Raw genomic sequence first — 12,935 nt, 5'->3', positions numbered from 1 at the left:
CACACTCACACACTCACACACTCGCAGAGCTGATGTGGAGCTCATCTGGGAAAAGTGTATTTTGCAATAAGAGGGTTTAGTATTCTGCTAAAGGCTTTTGCAAAGACTGGATCCAATTTTCAGAGCCCGTTGCCAGTATTTGTGAGTCATTTCCTTGGAATCCTACCTTTGGTGTTTATTTCCCTTAGAAGGAAACTTGTAAAAGAATAACAATAGCTCTCATTCTTCGTGGAAAGTAGCACAGAGCAAAGTGGGAGACAACTCGCTCTTTGTTCCAAAACACTTTTGTGTTTGTTTTGTTTACTTTCTTGAGCAGACAAAAAGTGAGGAATGCAATATAATTAACTCCATAAACCATCTCATTTACGGTGCCAGTGACATGCATGCGCTGTGCACCGGAGTGAAAGTTAAGCGGGGAAGCGGTTTTAATTGGTACCTCTCTTCCAGAGCAAGTGATGAGAACTGCCGGGTGATTTGAGAAGTCTCCTGATGTAACAGCAGGGCTTTGCTTTTTCTCAGCCCCGCCTGACTACCGGGACTCCTTTTTCTCTCCGACTTCAGTCCCAATAATAACACTGGGAGCACCTATTCAGTGTTAAACCCCTCACAAAGGTTAACAAATCTGAAATGCTGTGGGTTACAGTTTGCGCCTTTTACCCTCAGGATACTGGAGCGTTTTGAAAACTAAACCCCCACTGAGCTAAGCGGATCCTGGACAGAGTTTTTTTATGTCGAGCAAGGCCACGCAGCCACCAGCGGGGTGGAGGCAGAGAGCATATGAGACATTTTGGCTAAGAACACTGGAAAAAATATTTATGCTTACTGAAATGAATACCATGGGGCTTTATTGTTCTTCCAGACCAGGCAGGCAAAGCAGCCTCAGGGAGATGGCTGCAGTAAATGTGATGGCACCTTTTCTCATATCTGCCAGAGTCCTGTGGCAAAATAAATTGCAATTTTGCTTGCATTTTCATATATTTGCATAAATTCTGGGGAAAACTTTAACTGTTAGAACCAGCATTTAAGAGATCATTGCATATTGGCTACCAAGAGTTCTGATAGGTGACATACACCTACAAAGAAATAAGAGAGGAAACATCTTTTCTGTCAGAACAGAAACTTTCTCTTGTTCTGCCTCACAGAAACCAAAAGCAGGAGAAAGTACAAGTGTTAAGAGTCCAAAAGGACATTTTCTTTTAAATATTTTTTTTTTTTTTTCACTGAAACCCATGGGGCTCTGACAGAGTAACTCCACAAAGTCTTTCTGGGAACAATTCAACTGAAAAGTATGCAAAGAAAAAAAAAATTAGAATATGGGAGTTGGAAAAATTAGAGAAATATTTGCTTTAAATGCCGTCTGGAGAAAGACACACTTAAGCATCTGGAGCTACATAATCTAACTTAGGGTAGAAATTAAGTGAAGATACCTTTGAAAAACTTCCATGAAAGGGCTGTATCTTGACACTGAAATCAATTTCTGATTTCAAGGTAATTCCTTTTCCACCAAAGAGTAAGTCCAGCTCTAGAAAAAGAAAGTAAAAGGAAAAAAACCCAGTGGATTCCTTGAAATTCCCTGAAGTAAGGGCCAAGAAATACAGGGGAAAACACTAGACTTGGCAGGTCTGTAGTTTATCTATACCTCCAAAGGATGAAAAGCTGAGTTGACCCTGTTGGCACACAGACCTGTTGTTCTACCAGTCTAGGTATTGCAACCAGCCTTAACCCTTTCATTTCCCCCTTGGGTGCTGCTTCCAGATGGTGTTATACACATTTCTGGTAGAGGTACAGCTGAAGAAACAGAAAATCATCATGTCCTCGGGCCCACACCATCTTGCTGCACCTGTCCTCACTCCCCTCTTCACCCTGCTGCCTCTTTGATGGCTCTCCCTCTCCACAGAGCAGAGCACAATGCTCTGCACTGGCATGATGCAGTACTCCTCAGCTATCTTATGCCAGTAAGAGAAGGAAGAAATCTCCCAACCATGGGCTGTCTCTTGGAAGTCCAGTTTTCAATTTAAACCCATCATGGCCAACTCCAGAGGCTTTTCCACTTCTTGCAGCCTTGCTGCTCAGCTTGCCTCCAAAGCCCTGAGTGCAGGGATTGTCTTTGATCCTTTGCTTTCATTTCCTGTGACTGGGCTGCCCCAGAGTGCTGTGATTAGGTGTCCCTTGCATTTCCACTGCTTCATTCATAACATTACTACAGCTACATACATATCTGTCCAAACAATAAACCTTTTAGTCAAGGCCCTCATTATCTCCTATCTCTGTTTGTAACTTCCTCCTCCTTGAACCTGTGACATATCAGCCAGTTTGATCTATTTAAACACAAGCTCCCAACATCCTCTTCCCTGTCCGCTGCTGTGGCCAGAGCCAAGCCACCTCCTGCTAGTCCTCCTTATTTGCCTCCATCTAGTCTTTTATTTTCCCATGTGAGAGTGTCACAGTTCTGCCATAGCTGTCATCACTCTACCATTGTCTCTACAGCATGGCTCTGCTCTCTTTGCCAGTGATGCTGGCGTCCTGATGCCTTTATCTGCTGCTCCCAGGGGAGCCTTTATGCCCTTTTCCATGACGCTCTTGTCCACAGGATGTCCTGCCTCCCTCAGCTAGGTTGGCTACACCAAAGTTTGTTGCATCAACCATAAAGAGCAGGTAGTTTACAATGAGGTTAGCCTGGACTAGTTTACAGGTGATACAGTCGGGTCTTTTTTAGGGGAGGTACATCAGTCTGGGTATGTGTTTGTGCCTTTCCACTTCCTTTTGCCAGCTGTCATTGCTTCCTGAGACAGTGGGTCTGCACAGCCTGTGTGCAGTGGGACTCCTTATTGCTTCTGCATTGGAAATTTTCTGAAACGCCAGAAAGGTAACAGCTACCAAAACTATGGCAATTTTGTTTTCTAAGCACTGCAATCCAGATGTTAACAACGATACAGCACAGCTCAGAAATGCTATTCTCTCCTCAAGCCATGTTGTTATGCAATGGAAAGCTCCACACTATGTGATAAAAACTGAACCTGCTGCAGTACCTGGGTACAAACCCAGGGCTAAACAAGGGATAGCCATCTTAAGTCTATTCCCTTGTTTTTATTGGTCTCAGTGAGACTTGCAGCTTCATAGTCATGGACATTTTATATTTAAGTTTGGGTTTTTAGAGGCATTCTGGAACTGTATAAAAAGCCCCTTTCTCTGACATCGCATCAGGCTTTTTGTAATGTGAATGGCATCATTACAGTTCTCTCATTAACATCATAATGGCACTGGAGGAATAGGGAGTGAAAACCCCAGCAAATGGAGTAGCGTGGCAATGTATAGTCGTCTTACTGTGTGAAACTGAACACGGAAAAAGTTTGACATTTTAACCTTCAGGCTGCTGCAGATGCCTCGGGGTGTCCTCACACTGAATGCATTTGGCTGACAAAATGAAAAAATTCTGGTAGCCTAAGGATGGAGGACTGGGTTCAATAAAAAACTGTGCCTGGCTTCCATGCCACTAAAGCCCACACAAGGCTCCCAAATGGATTTTTCAAAATTGAATCCAGCCCTAAGTGTCAACCTTTTGCTGTAATTTTATATAGTAAATGTATTGTATGTTCAAATGTACATCTTTCATCCTTTCTTTCCAGAGGCGCTAATGGAAGTGTAACAATGTGTGTGCTGTTCTGCAAAGTCTCATTGCAACCAACTGGATTTTGGATGAAATCCCTCCATTGCATAAGATAATGTAATAGAAATGGGTTGGGCTTACAGCTGGAGGATGATGAGATCTGGTTCTATTTCTGGCTCTGACACTGATTTGCTATGTGACTTCTGGCAAGATACTCAGGAATGGATTTTGCCACCCTTAATGGGGAAAAGCAGTAGGCTGGCTCTTGGGGAGCTGTGCCAGAGGTCCTGTTTGCAGAGAGGTAGTGCTTCCTCAGTAAACACCGGCTCACAGTTCTGCTGTGTCCAGCTCTACCTTCAAGGAGGCCGACTTTTCCCATGTGCTGGGTGCTTGCAGCTCTCTTCCCACTCATTTTCAGCAGCTGGAAATCCGTGCTTCTGAACATCCAAAGGGAACAAATAGCACACCCAGAGCCACGAGGCCTTTTAAAAGGACTGATTCTCAGCTTCTGTATGCTGAAGCAATTCCTCTGCCACAAAATAGGACTTATTTTGCAGCTGAGAGCCACCTCTAAATCTTTATACTACATACTGAGACCTACAAGCTTTGTTTGGGGCTTTGGTTTTCTGGTGATTGTGTTTCTTTCTCCCAGGGAAGCGATATTATTTATGCCTTGTTTTTATACACTTTGGAAGCATGGAGAATGTACACGGACAGTAGCTGTTTATGGAAGTGAACTGGCCTGCCTCTATTAATTTTGCACGTTGTGAATAGCAGAAACAGTTCATTTACTTTTGTGGCTGTCCAGAAAACTCAGTTTTTCAAGATAAATCAGCAGCACTGTGCAGAAGGCATCCCAACACTTCCTTCCTTCCTTCCTGCATGTTTCTGCTTGAGCTCAGAAAGACCTATTTGTGAGGAAACACAGTAAGACGCAGACTTGAAATCGCCGATTCTCATTTAAAAAAGTAAATTCACAAAGAGGTGCTGAATTCATTATGAGCAAAGGAATCCTGACTTCCAGAAGTAGCAGTGAGTTTCTTCCAACCTTTATTCTCTCAGGACAAACACTGAGTGTTGACGTCTTGCCAATGTGAGAAGATTGATGTGCCCCTGTGAATGATTCCTCCATCTGGATTCATGAGAAGAGTCCATTGCTGCTTTCTAATGACAGCCTAATCTTTTCAGATACAAAATATCTTACTTTTTAGCTAGTTCTTGGGTCACTTCTTGGCCCTGCTGTCACATCAGCAGACTGACTCACTTGTTTTGACCACTCCTTCCATGTGTTGCTACTCAGCTGGTAAGAAAAGGTGTGGGAAACAAATCATATATATTGTCCATGTCAGGGATAACTTTCAATGGGCCAGTCCAGTGGCTTGCCATTCCCTGTGCTGTTTCTTGGTCCAAGAAAAGCAAGATGGCAAGTAGCAGTAAATTGGCTCTGAGGAAGGGGTTTAGGCACCTGTCAGTCTGGCTGCAGCGAGGCTGGTGGCCTTTACTGAGGCAAACTGCTTGGGGACTTCAGCTGCCTGTGCCTTCAGCTCCCGTTTTTGCCCCGGTGAGGAGGCAAGGCAGATCCACGCACGCAGGCATCCAAGATACAAACAGCGCACGCTGGAAGCCGTTTCTTAATAAAGTAGCAGCCTTGTGCTAGGATTTAAGAAAACAACTGGCAGATGTGAACGATTTATTTTTCCTCCCTCTTCTGCTGCGGTTTATTTTTTCCTCTTGTTCGAGAGCGCTCAGCTGCTAACACAAACAATTGCTGAAATTCCACCTGCCCACCTGCAGCCCCTCCTTCCCGCCGCCTGCTCGGGCCGTCGTCTTCCTCCGGGAGGGCTGCGCCGAGGGGAAACTACATCCCGCTTTCTTGGAGAGAGGAGGAGGAAGGAGAGGGAGGGGCCGGGCCGTGTCTGGGCGCATTGTTCCGCGCTCCTCTGCCAAGAAGTAGGTGACTATGAACTCATCCCTCGCTCCTCGCAGAAAGTTTGCCGCCTTCCCCCCCTGCTCCCCTCCCCTCCCGCCCGCTGGCGCGGCAGGAGGCAGCTCACAGCCCGGCGCTGGCCCTGGAGTCCCCGCTCCTGCTTAATATTCCGCCCGCTCCGCCGATGTTGTGCTTGGCTCCGGTGGGACCGCAACTCACGGCGTGAAACCGGAGCCAATTTTCTGTCTTAGTCTCGCAGTGTTTTGACTGGAGGCAGATCCAGTTCAGTCCGATCAGGGCTAGTGGAAACAACTACCTAAGTCTCCGCTGTCTGTATCATTTGGGAGGGAAGAAAGAAGAAAGGAACGCGATCCCGGACTGCTGGGCGCTCTCTCTCTCTCTCTCTCTCTCTCTCTCTCTCTCTCACTCTCACGCACACACACACACACACACACGCACCGCAGACACACGCACCCAGACAGGCAGACTCGCACCCCGCCGGTGCCGAGCGCGCCGTGCCACCGCCGCCGGGAAGAAATGGGAAGCCTGTGAGCGGATCCGTGCCGGTGTGTGAGCGCCGCAGGGGCCGGGAAGGGGCGGCGGGGGGAGCGGGAGCGCGGCCGGAGGCGGCGGGAGCGGGGCCGGGGGCGACCCGGGGGGAGCGCGCAGCAACTCCCGGTGCCGGGGACCCCGCGCCCTTTGTGGGAGAGGGCTCCGCTCTTTCTCTTGCCGTAAGGGGGAGGGGGGGGAACCCCAAACGTGTGTCTATGTGAGATCGATATGCGTATGTTTTTAATATACGTGTGCGCAGAGGTCTGGCTGCTGGGCGGGCGAGCGGGGCCGCAGGTGCGCGGGGGCCGCCGGGCGCCGTGGCGCTCGGGAGCGGCGGAGCGGCCGAGGGGCAAAGTTGTCCGGCGGCCGAGCGCCCTGCGGCGGCCCCGGCTCCCCGCGCCGCCGCTCATACCCGGCCCCCCGGGTCGGGCGCTCTTCAGGAGAGGGTTTATTTCTGATCGCCGCGAATAGATGCGAAAATATGCGGCGGCGTTCTCCTGTAGCGCGAAGGGAAATGAAAAGTATTTTGTTTGGAGAACCTCCGGCAAACCGCATGTCATTTGTCATATCTGATTTATTACCCACAGGATCACATTACAGGGGAATTTCAAATCCTGTAACAACATCCAAGATCACATACTTTAAAAGGAAATATGTGGAAGAAGAGGATTTTCATCCGCCACTCAGCAGCTGTACACATAAAGTATGTTTTCTAATAGTCATTATTTTTACTCTGAGTTTCAGATGCTTAGTAACACTCGATTGACCCATTTCCAGAAGGCTGAAATACTCTGCTGAAATTAGGAGAATGATCCAGCTGTTTGCTCAGAAACAAACAGTTGTCACTTCTTCACATTTATTGTTGTATTGTCATCAATTGCAAAAGAAGCAAAGGCATTTCTGCATTAATAACCACTGCAAATGGAGATGCTGAGAATAACTTTTCTTTTCAGATTATTTCATTGTTAGCTAGTTCATGCCATGCTTACAGAAACAGATCTGTAACAACAGAAAGGAAGAACATAAGTAAAAGATTTCCCACTCATATAAAACTTTCTTTCCAGAGGGGGAAATAGTAAGAGGTTCCATATACCCCACACTGGTTACAGATCCTCTAAAAAACCAGAATGACTTGGAAAGCAAATACAAGTTCCCTCAGTATTTAATCGTGTTTATTAAAAAGCTAATAACTCCCAAAGAACAGATTAATAAATGAAAGAAAAAAAAAAAAAAAAAAAAAAAAAATTTTTTTTTTTTTTTTTTTTTTTTTTTTTTAGTGAAGGTTGCCAGGGGAGAGATTAGAGCAAACGTTTCCCAGGCCAGTGAATACATAAATTGAAATCTGACTTTTTTTTTTTGCGAGATTTTATGCTCCTCTTCATTAAGGGCTCAGTTCTGTGTGGAACTGAATGCCTGGGATGAAGTGGTGAAGTACTTAAGGATAGCTCATGTCTTGAGACACTATCCTTACCTTGTTGACTCCTACCTGGCCCATGGAAGCCCAGTGCTACCCATGTTCTCTTGGCAATAGGGGAGGGATTTCTGTAGAGGAGAAGCAAGCATTAATGCTGAGCTCAGTTCCCAAAGACCTTAGAGTAGGTGAAGGAATTCTCAGCTACAAGTAGAGTTTTCTGGAAATAAGTACCTGGACCAGAAAGGTGAAAAATTGTCCTGTTGTTAATTTCAGAAGATGTCTGGTCTGCTGCCAGAGCAGTGAATAAACAGCACAAAGGGTGTTGAAAAAAATGCTCTGGTTAGTGAGTGTCTCACACATGTTACATCACTCTCCCAGTTTTCAGCCAGGTTTTTTTTTTTTTTACAAGATTGTTGGATTTTTGTATCAGTGATTAATTTCCTTACAAAGAGAGAGAGAAGGAATAGTTATTTAGTCTTTTCTCACAGCAATAAAAAGCAGTTGTAGAGGCATTGATTAGCTAGACCTAGCCACTATTTTGTGCTGTTGTGTGCAGAGGTGTAACATGTCAGAAACTCGGGGTCACCAGTTTCTTCTGTTGAGCCCAAATACGTTTTCTTCTTTGCAGCACTGAGCTCTGGCAGAGGGAGGATGCCCACCAGGTTTCCTTGAATTTCTTACATGTTTATACCTCTGCCACCCAGTAGTTATGTTCTGAGATTATTTGTCTCATAGAGGGTATGATGGTAGGGCCTGGAGCCTCTCTCCAGAGGGCTGCTGGCAAACATGTAGAAGAAAGCCTTTGACTACTTGTTCTTACTGGTATCTCTCCAGTACATATCTCCAGGAGAATCCCAGTTCAAGGCTTACTGGTTTGCTCCAGGCTTTAATGGCTTCACTGACTGTTGCTGCATCAGGTACAAAGGACACAAATGAACCTATAGGCTTAATATAATTTAAAATGAGTCATTTATTATAGAAAATTACTCTCTCTAACAAAGAGCTTCAGCTGTGAACTCATATGAAATTATGGCCAATTTTTGTTTTTATGAGACACTGTGCTGCTTCTAAGCCTTGCAGACATGACCAGGCTGTGGAAAGAGCTAGAGGGCTGAGGAGAGCTGAATGGATGTGAAAAGCAGCTGTGCTTTAAGCTCTTTCAGTCCTCATAGCTACGACTTCCACTCTGCAAAAATGCTGTAACCATGTGGAAAAGGGAAGAATGATCAAGCCACAGATGGGGGGATTTAGAGCAGTCTCTCTTTGTGCTGTGCTGCTCTCCTCCTACGCCAACCAAATTCTTACTAAAAATGAAAATTAGTTACTAGTGCTTACAGTAGCATGCATTGCCCCCTCTCTTATTTTGATTCCCAGGGTAGCGATTACAGTGCAGAATTCGGGGCCTCCCAGGGACAGTAACCTGCTCACGCTGCCAGTGCTGAGAAAGGGAGTCCTGGAAGGACCATGGAAGGGAGAACAAATCTGTGGGTGTAGAGCCAGGATTTCTGCAAATCCCTATCCTCTCTTCTTTTCCTGACCTTATCCCTGCCTATCTGCATTCCCACCGGTCCTGTAGAGCACAGGGTGTAGTATGCAGGCCAACAGCTGCTCTCCAGATGCTGAGATGCTTTGAGATGGGTTTCTTCCTGCCTCCCTCCCTGCATGCACTTCTGTGCACAAGAGCAGTGTAAGAGCCTGGCAAATGGAGACCTCCTCGCTGGAGGGCCTCTTCCACTGGCAGCAGATTAAATGCTCCAACACTTGCTGTGTGAGGCGATGGCTGCTGGCTGCCTCTTGCAAACCTTGGCGCTGCAGGAAGGACCCTTGCTTGGCTTCAGAGCTTTGCAGAAGCCCCACAGGGGATGATGGAATTGGGTCCATTTACAACAAAAGGCCCCCCTAGCCATCACTGGAGCAAAACTGCACAACAAGTTTATGTTCTAATCCCAAATGTTATTAAAGAGCCAGATGTGTGCACCTGGATTTCACTCTCCCACCTTGGATTTCTGCCCTGCAATTGCCTCTGTGGTGTAATGCTCAGCTACTTACCTCCTAAGATCAGCTGCTTACCCCCTAAACATGGGGGAATGCTGTGGCCAAGAAAAAGCAGGTCCCCAGCTACAGGGATGTTCAAAATAAAAAAAAGTTTTAGATGCCTCAGAAAAAGAATAGAAAAGTAGTGACACAGAGGGAATACTTTGCTTAATTTCCTTTCTCTTTGTCTGGAACAAAACTGGTTGCCTTCAGTTCCATATAATGTGGTTTTTGCATTTTCAGACAATCTCTGTGTTTGAGGAGCGGGCCCATATTCTCTACATGTCTTTGGAAAAGCTGAAATTCATTGACGATCCTGAAGTCTACCTGCGCAGATCCGTCCTCATCAACAATCTCATGAAGAGAATCCATGGAGAGATCATCATGCAGAACAACTGGTGCTTCTCCACCTGCTCCTTCAGTGGCACCTCCCCACAAGAGTGGTTTGTGCCTCAGGACTGTCCATACAGAAAACGCCTTCGCATGGCAAAGGAGGAGTACGAGAAGCTCCACATGTGCTGCTTCTATCAAGAATGTGGCAGTCACTATTTAAATCTACCCTACTCTGTTAATGCTAGTACAGAAAGTAATTCCTCTTCTTCCTCCTCTTCCTCCTCCTCCTCCCCTCCCATCTCTTTGCCAAGCTGTTCCCAGCAGGTGGATTATGAAGTTGGCAGTGCACCTTCTTACAGAAATGATGACCAGATACCTGCTAATGAGATATTCTTCACTAATGGCAGGTCTCACAGTAATCAGGAAAAGGCAAAATTTAATGACAAGAATGGAGGTAATGAACCTGAGAGAGAAAGCATCACCCTAAACTGTGAACCTGTAAGAGGCACCCATGCTCTTGAATGTAAAGGCAAATTTTATGACTGTTTTGAGACTGGATGTAATGACAAGAGCAGCGTAAGTGAATCTTGGAAAAAATCCTTAAGGAAAAAGGAATCTTTACCAAGTAATAAAATCTGCTGCAACAAAGGAAGTAAAATATGAGGCATCTTTCTTGCTCTATTGAAGCATGCACAGCATGTTCCTTCTCTACCAAATTTTTATTTTGAACGAATTTTTTATAGTTTTCTACGAATGGTACAATCATGCCACAAACGTGACGTGTAGAGTGGAGAGCAGATTGCGTAAAGTGTCTCTGCCGTCCGCATCAGGAGCTGTTTATAAATGTGGAGACTTCAGAAAGAACACAGATGCATTACTGCTGAGCACTGTAGTCTATGCAGCTATGGTGGAGCTTTCGTTGCTGAAAATGCCAATCAGCCAGATGGGGAAAACATATCGTTTTACATATCCCCACCCCCAAGAAGTCTGCCATTAATTAAGAAGAACCTCCATTATGTTTACCAAGGAATTAGAAGTCTGGTAAACAAATTGATGCTACCAGCAAGGATGATATGCTCCTTGTAACTCAGTATTCATTCTGATAAAGGACTGTCTTCATGGATTGGGAATAAACCATCCTTACGTTTTGTAGTGATACTCTTGAATTCCTGTATTCAGCATCTTGTTCAACTGACAAAATAGGACATAGCATAAAGAAATAACCTGTTTATGGAATCTTAATCAGAATCAAACATGCAGCTCAAGTACTTGCATGTTTTCACCTCGGCTGTAATAACTAATGAGGTTTGTTGTTACAGAGGACAGGTTTTTTTTTGGTGCCTTACTTTTTGTCTTAATTTTTGCCAGTGTGAAAATTAAGTATGAATCTGATACAGCAGGGATTTAACCTAAACAGAGATTAAAAAGAAACCCACAGGGTGGATCAATATTATTAGAAACCTTTAACCTTTGAAGTACTGAGTTCAACTTCCTATTCAAACATCTCTGTTCTTCCTTTTTGATGCTCAATTGCTTTTTGATTTGCCATCCTTAGGAAGGGATTTAAGAAACAATAGAGAGATGTCTCTTGTAAACAAGCATTCGATGCTTGAGTGTTTCTATGGCAACTGTCTGTTGCTGGGGCTCTTTTTTTTTCTTCTTCGTATAATGAAGTTCATGACCCAGTGGCATGTTTTATACTTTATTCTGTTTCGCATAATTTCTATATTTTAGATTGCAAAAGCATGCGGGAGTTTTCTATGACTTTTGCCGTTGATTTAAAAAAAGACAAGAAGGCAAAAAGCACAATGTTAATTAATAATGTGGCGATAAATGCAGTTTTATCTTAATGAATGTAAGGGGTTTAATTTTAAAAAAGAACATTTTGGAGATTTCAGTGGCTGTGAACAACATTAGTTATCCCTAGGTAGATTGATTGCAAATGTGTGCTGTGTAAAATGCCCAGAAGACATTAGTTGGGGTTGGACCAAGAGTGAGTCTTAGATTCACCAAATTAATTAGTTCCCACACTCCCCATAACAACTGGCAGGATGTGCTCAGCAAAATAGCCACATCCAGGCCACAGCTGACTCATACATAGCTGCCTGTTCCCACAGCATCTTGCACTCAAGTGACATCTCCACTTGCTTCTTGCCCAAAGGGTGAAAATCACCTCTGTGCTGGGGGAGCAGCCAGCTCAGTGCAGGGCATGAGTGTCCCCAAGGGGAAACAGCCCCGTGCTTGGCACTGGAATCAGACAGGTCTCTGGGACTGAGACCTTCTGCTTTGGGTTTCATGGGTTCAGCTGGAGGAGTCCTGAGCCATGGTTATTTTGGGTAGCAAAATACATTTTCAGACTGTATGGTCTTTTTCAGAAAGCCCAGTGGTCACAGGAAAAAGCTACCCAGACAAGGTGACCACAAACACAGCAGGATATAAATCAATGATAACCTTTATGAAGTCAGGTGAGTGTAAACCAATAAGTTTGTAAGGATTATCATTGGGAAAAATGACAAATAAAGAAAGTACAAGTCCCACCTGATTTCTCCAAGACAGAAGCTTTTTTATTAATAATAATATTATTAAATATAGATCTCATTCATACAGTGTATGAGTAGGATCATCGTTTAGACATTTGTCCACAAGGACCAATTTTTTAAAAAAACTGATTTTTCTTGTGTTATATCCAGATAGTCTAGTAATGTCTGCTCTTTTCCAATATTTGATAAACGCTTGATGTTTTAAGCTTAAATATTAGATGCTTGTATACTAATGTGTTGTTGTAGTAAAGTGAAATTTCCTTGATATATATTTATTAAAATGACCAAAATTCATTTTAATTTTACATCTCCAATGGCTACTGAGTCCTTTCCCCTATGTTCCCCTCCCTCACCAAAGAAAGCGCCGTTCAATCAAACTGCTCCCTGCTCTAGAGATTGCACAGCAGTTGACTGTGCACTTCAGGCTGGCTCTGTGAGGCAGCTCAGCCTTGCCAGGGTTTCAGGAGCATTTAGGACAGTCTGAAGGTGCACTGAGAAGCAACAGATTCTCTGTAGGCTTGCACATAC

General features: G+C 44.7%; 1 protein-coding gene across 1 annotated transcript; it reads left to right on the top strand.

Moving 5' to 3' along the window:
* Positions 1-6,535: 6,535 nt before the first annotated feature.
* On the top strand, positions 6,536-12,707 carry SERTAD4 (SERTA domain containing 4). Its single transcript, XM_041477272.1, has 2 exons — positions 6,536-6,789; positions 9,778-12,707. Exons 1-2 carry the CDS (start codon positions 6,568-6,570, stop codon positions 10,528-10,530), a joined length of 975 nt encoding a protein of 324 aa, XP_041333206.1. The 5' UTR covers positions 6,536-6,567; the 3' UTR covers positions 10,531-12,707.
* Positions 12,708-12,935: the final 228 nt, after the last annotated feature.

This window comes from Pyrgilauda ruficollis, unplaced genomic scaffold, assembly GCF_017590135.1.
Source record: "Pyrgilauda ruficollis isolate IOZ18807 unplaced genomic scaffold, ASM1759013v1 scaffold4, whole genome shotgun sequence".
NCBI lineage: Eukaryota > Metazoa > Chordata > Aves > Passeriformes > Passeridae > Pyrgilauda > Pyrgilauda ruficollis.
Note: the sequence above shows the minus strand (reverse complement) of the source record. Positions and strands in the feature narration are given on the sequence as shown.

Excerpts from the sequence above, each read along its gene's own strand:
- SERTAD4 (XM_041477272.1), top strand. The coding sequence starts at position 6,568 with ATGCGGCGGCGTTCTCCTGTAGCGCGAAGGGAAATGAAAAGTATTTTG. Across the intron at positions 6,790-9,777 it reads TCAGCAGCTGTACACATAAA|ACAATCTCTGTGTTTGAGGA; the intron begins GTATGTTTTCTA and ends TTGCATTTTCAG.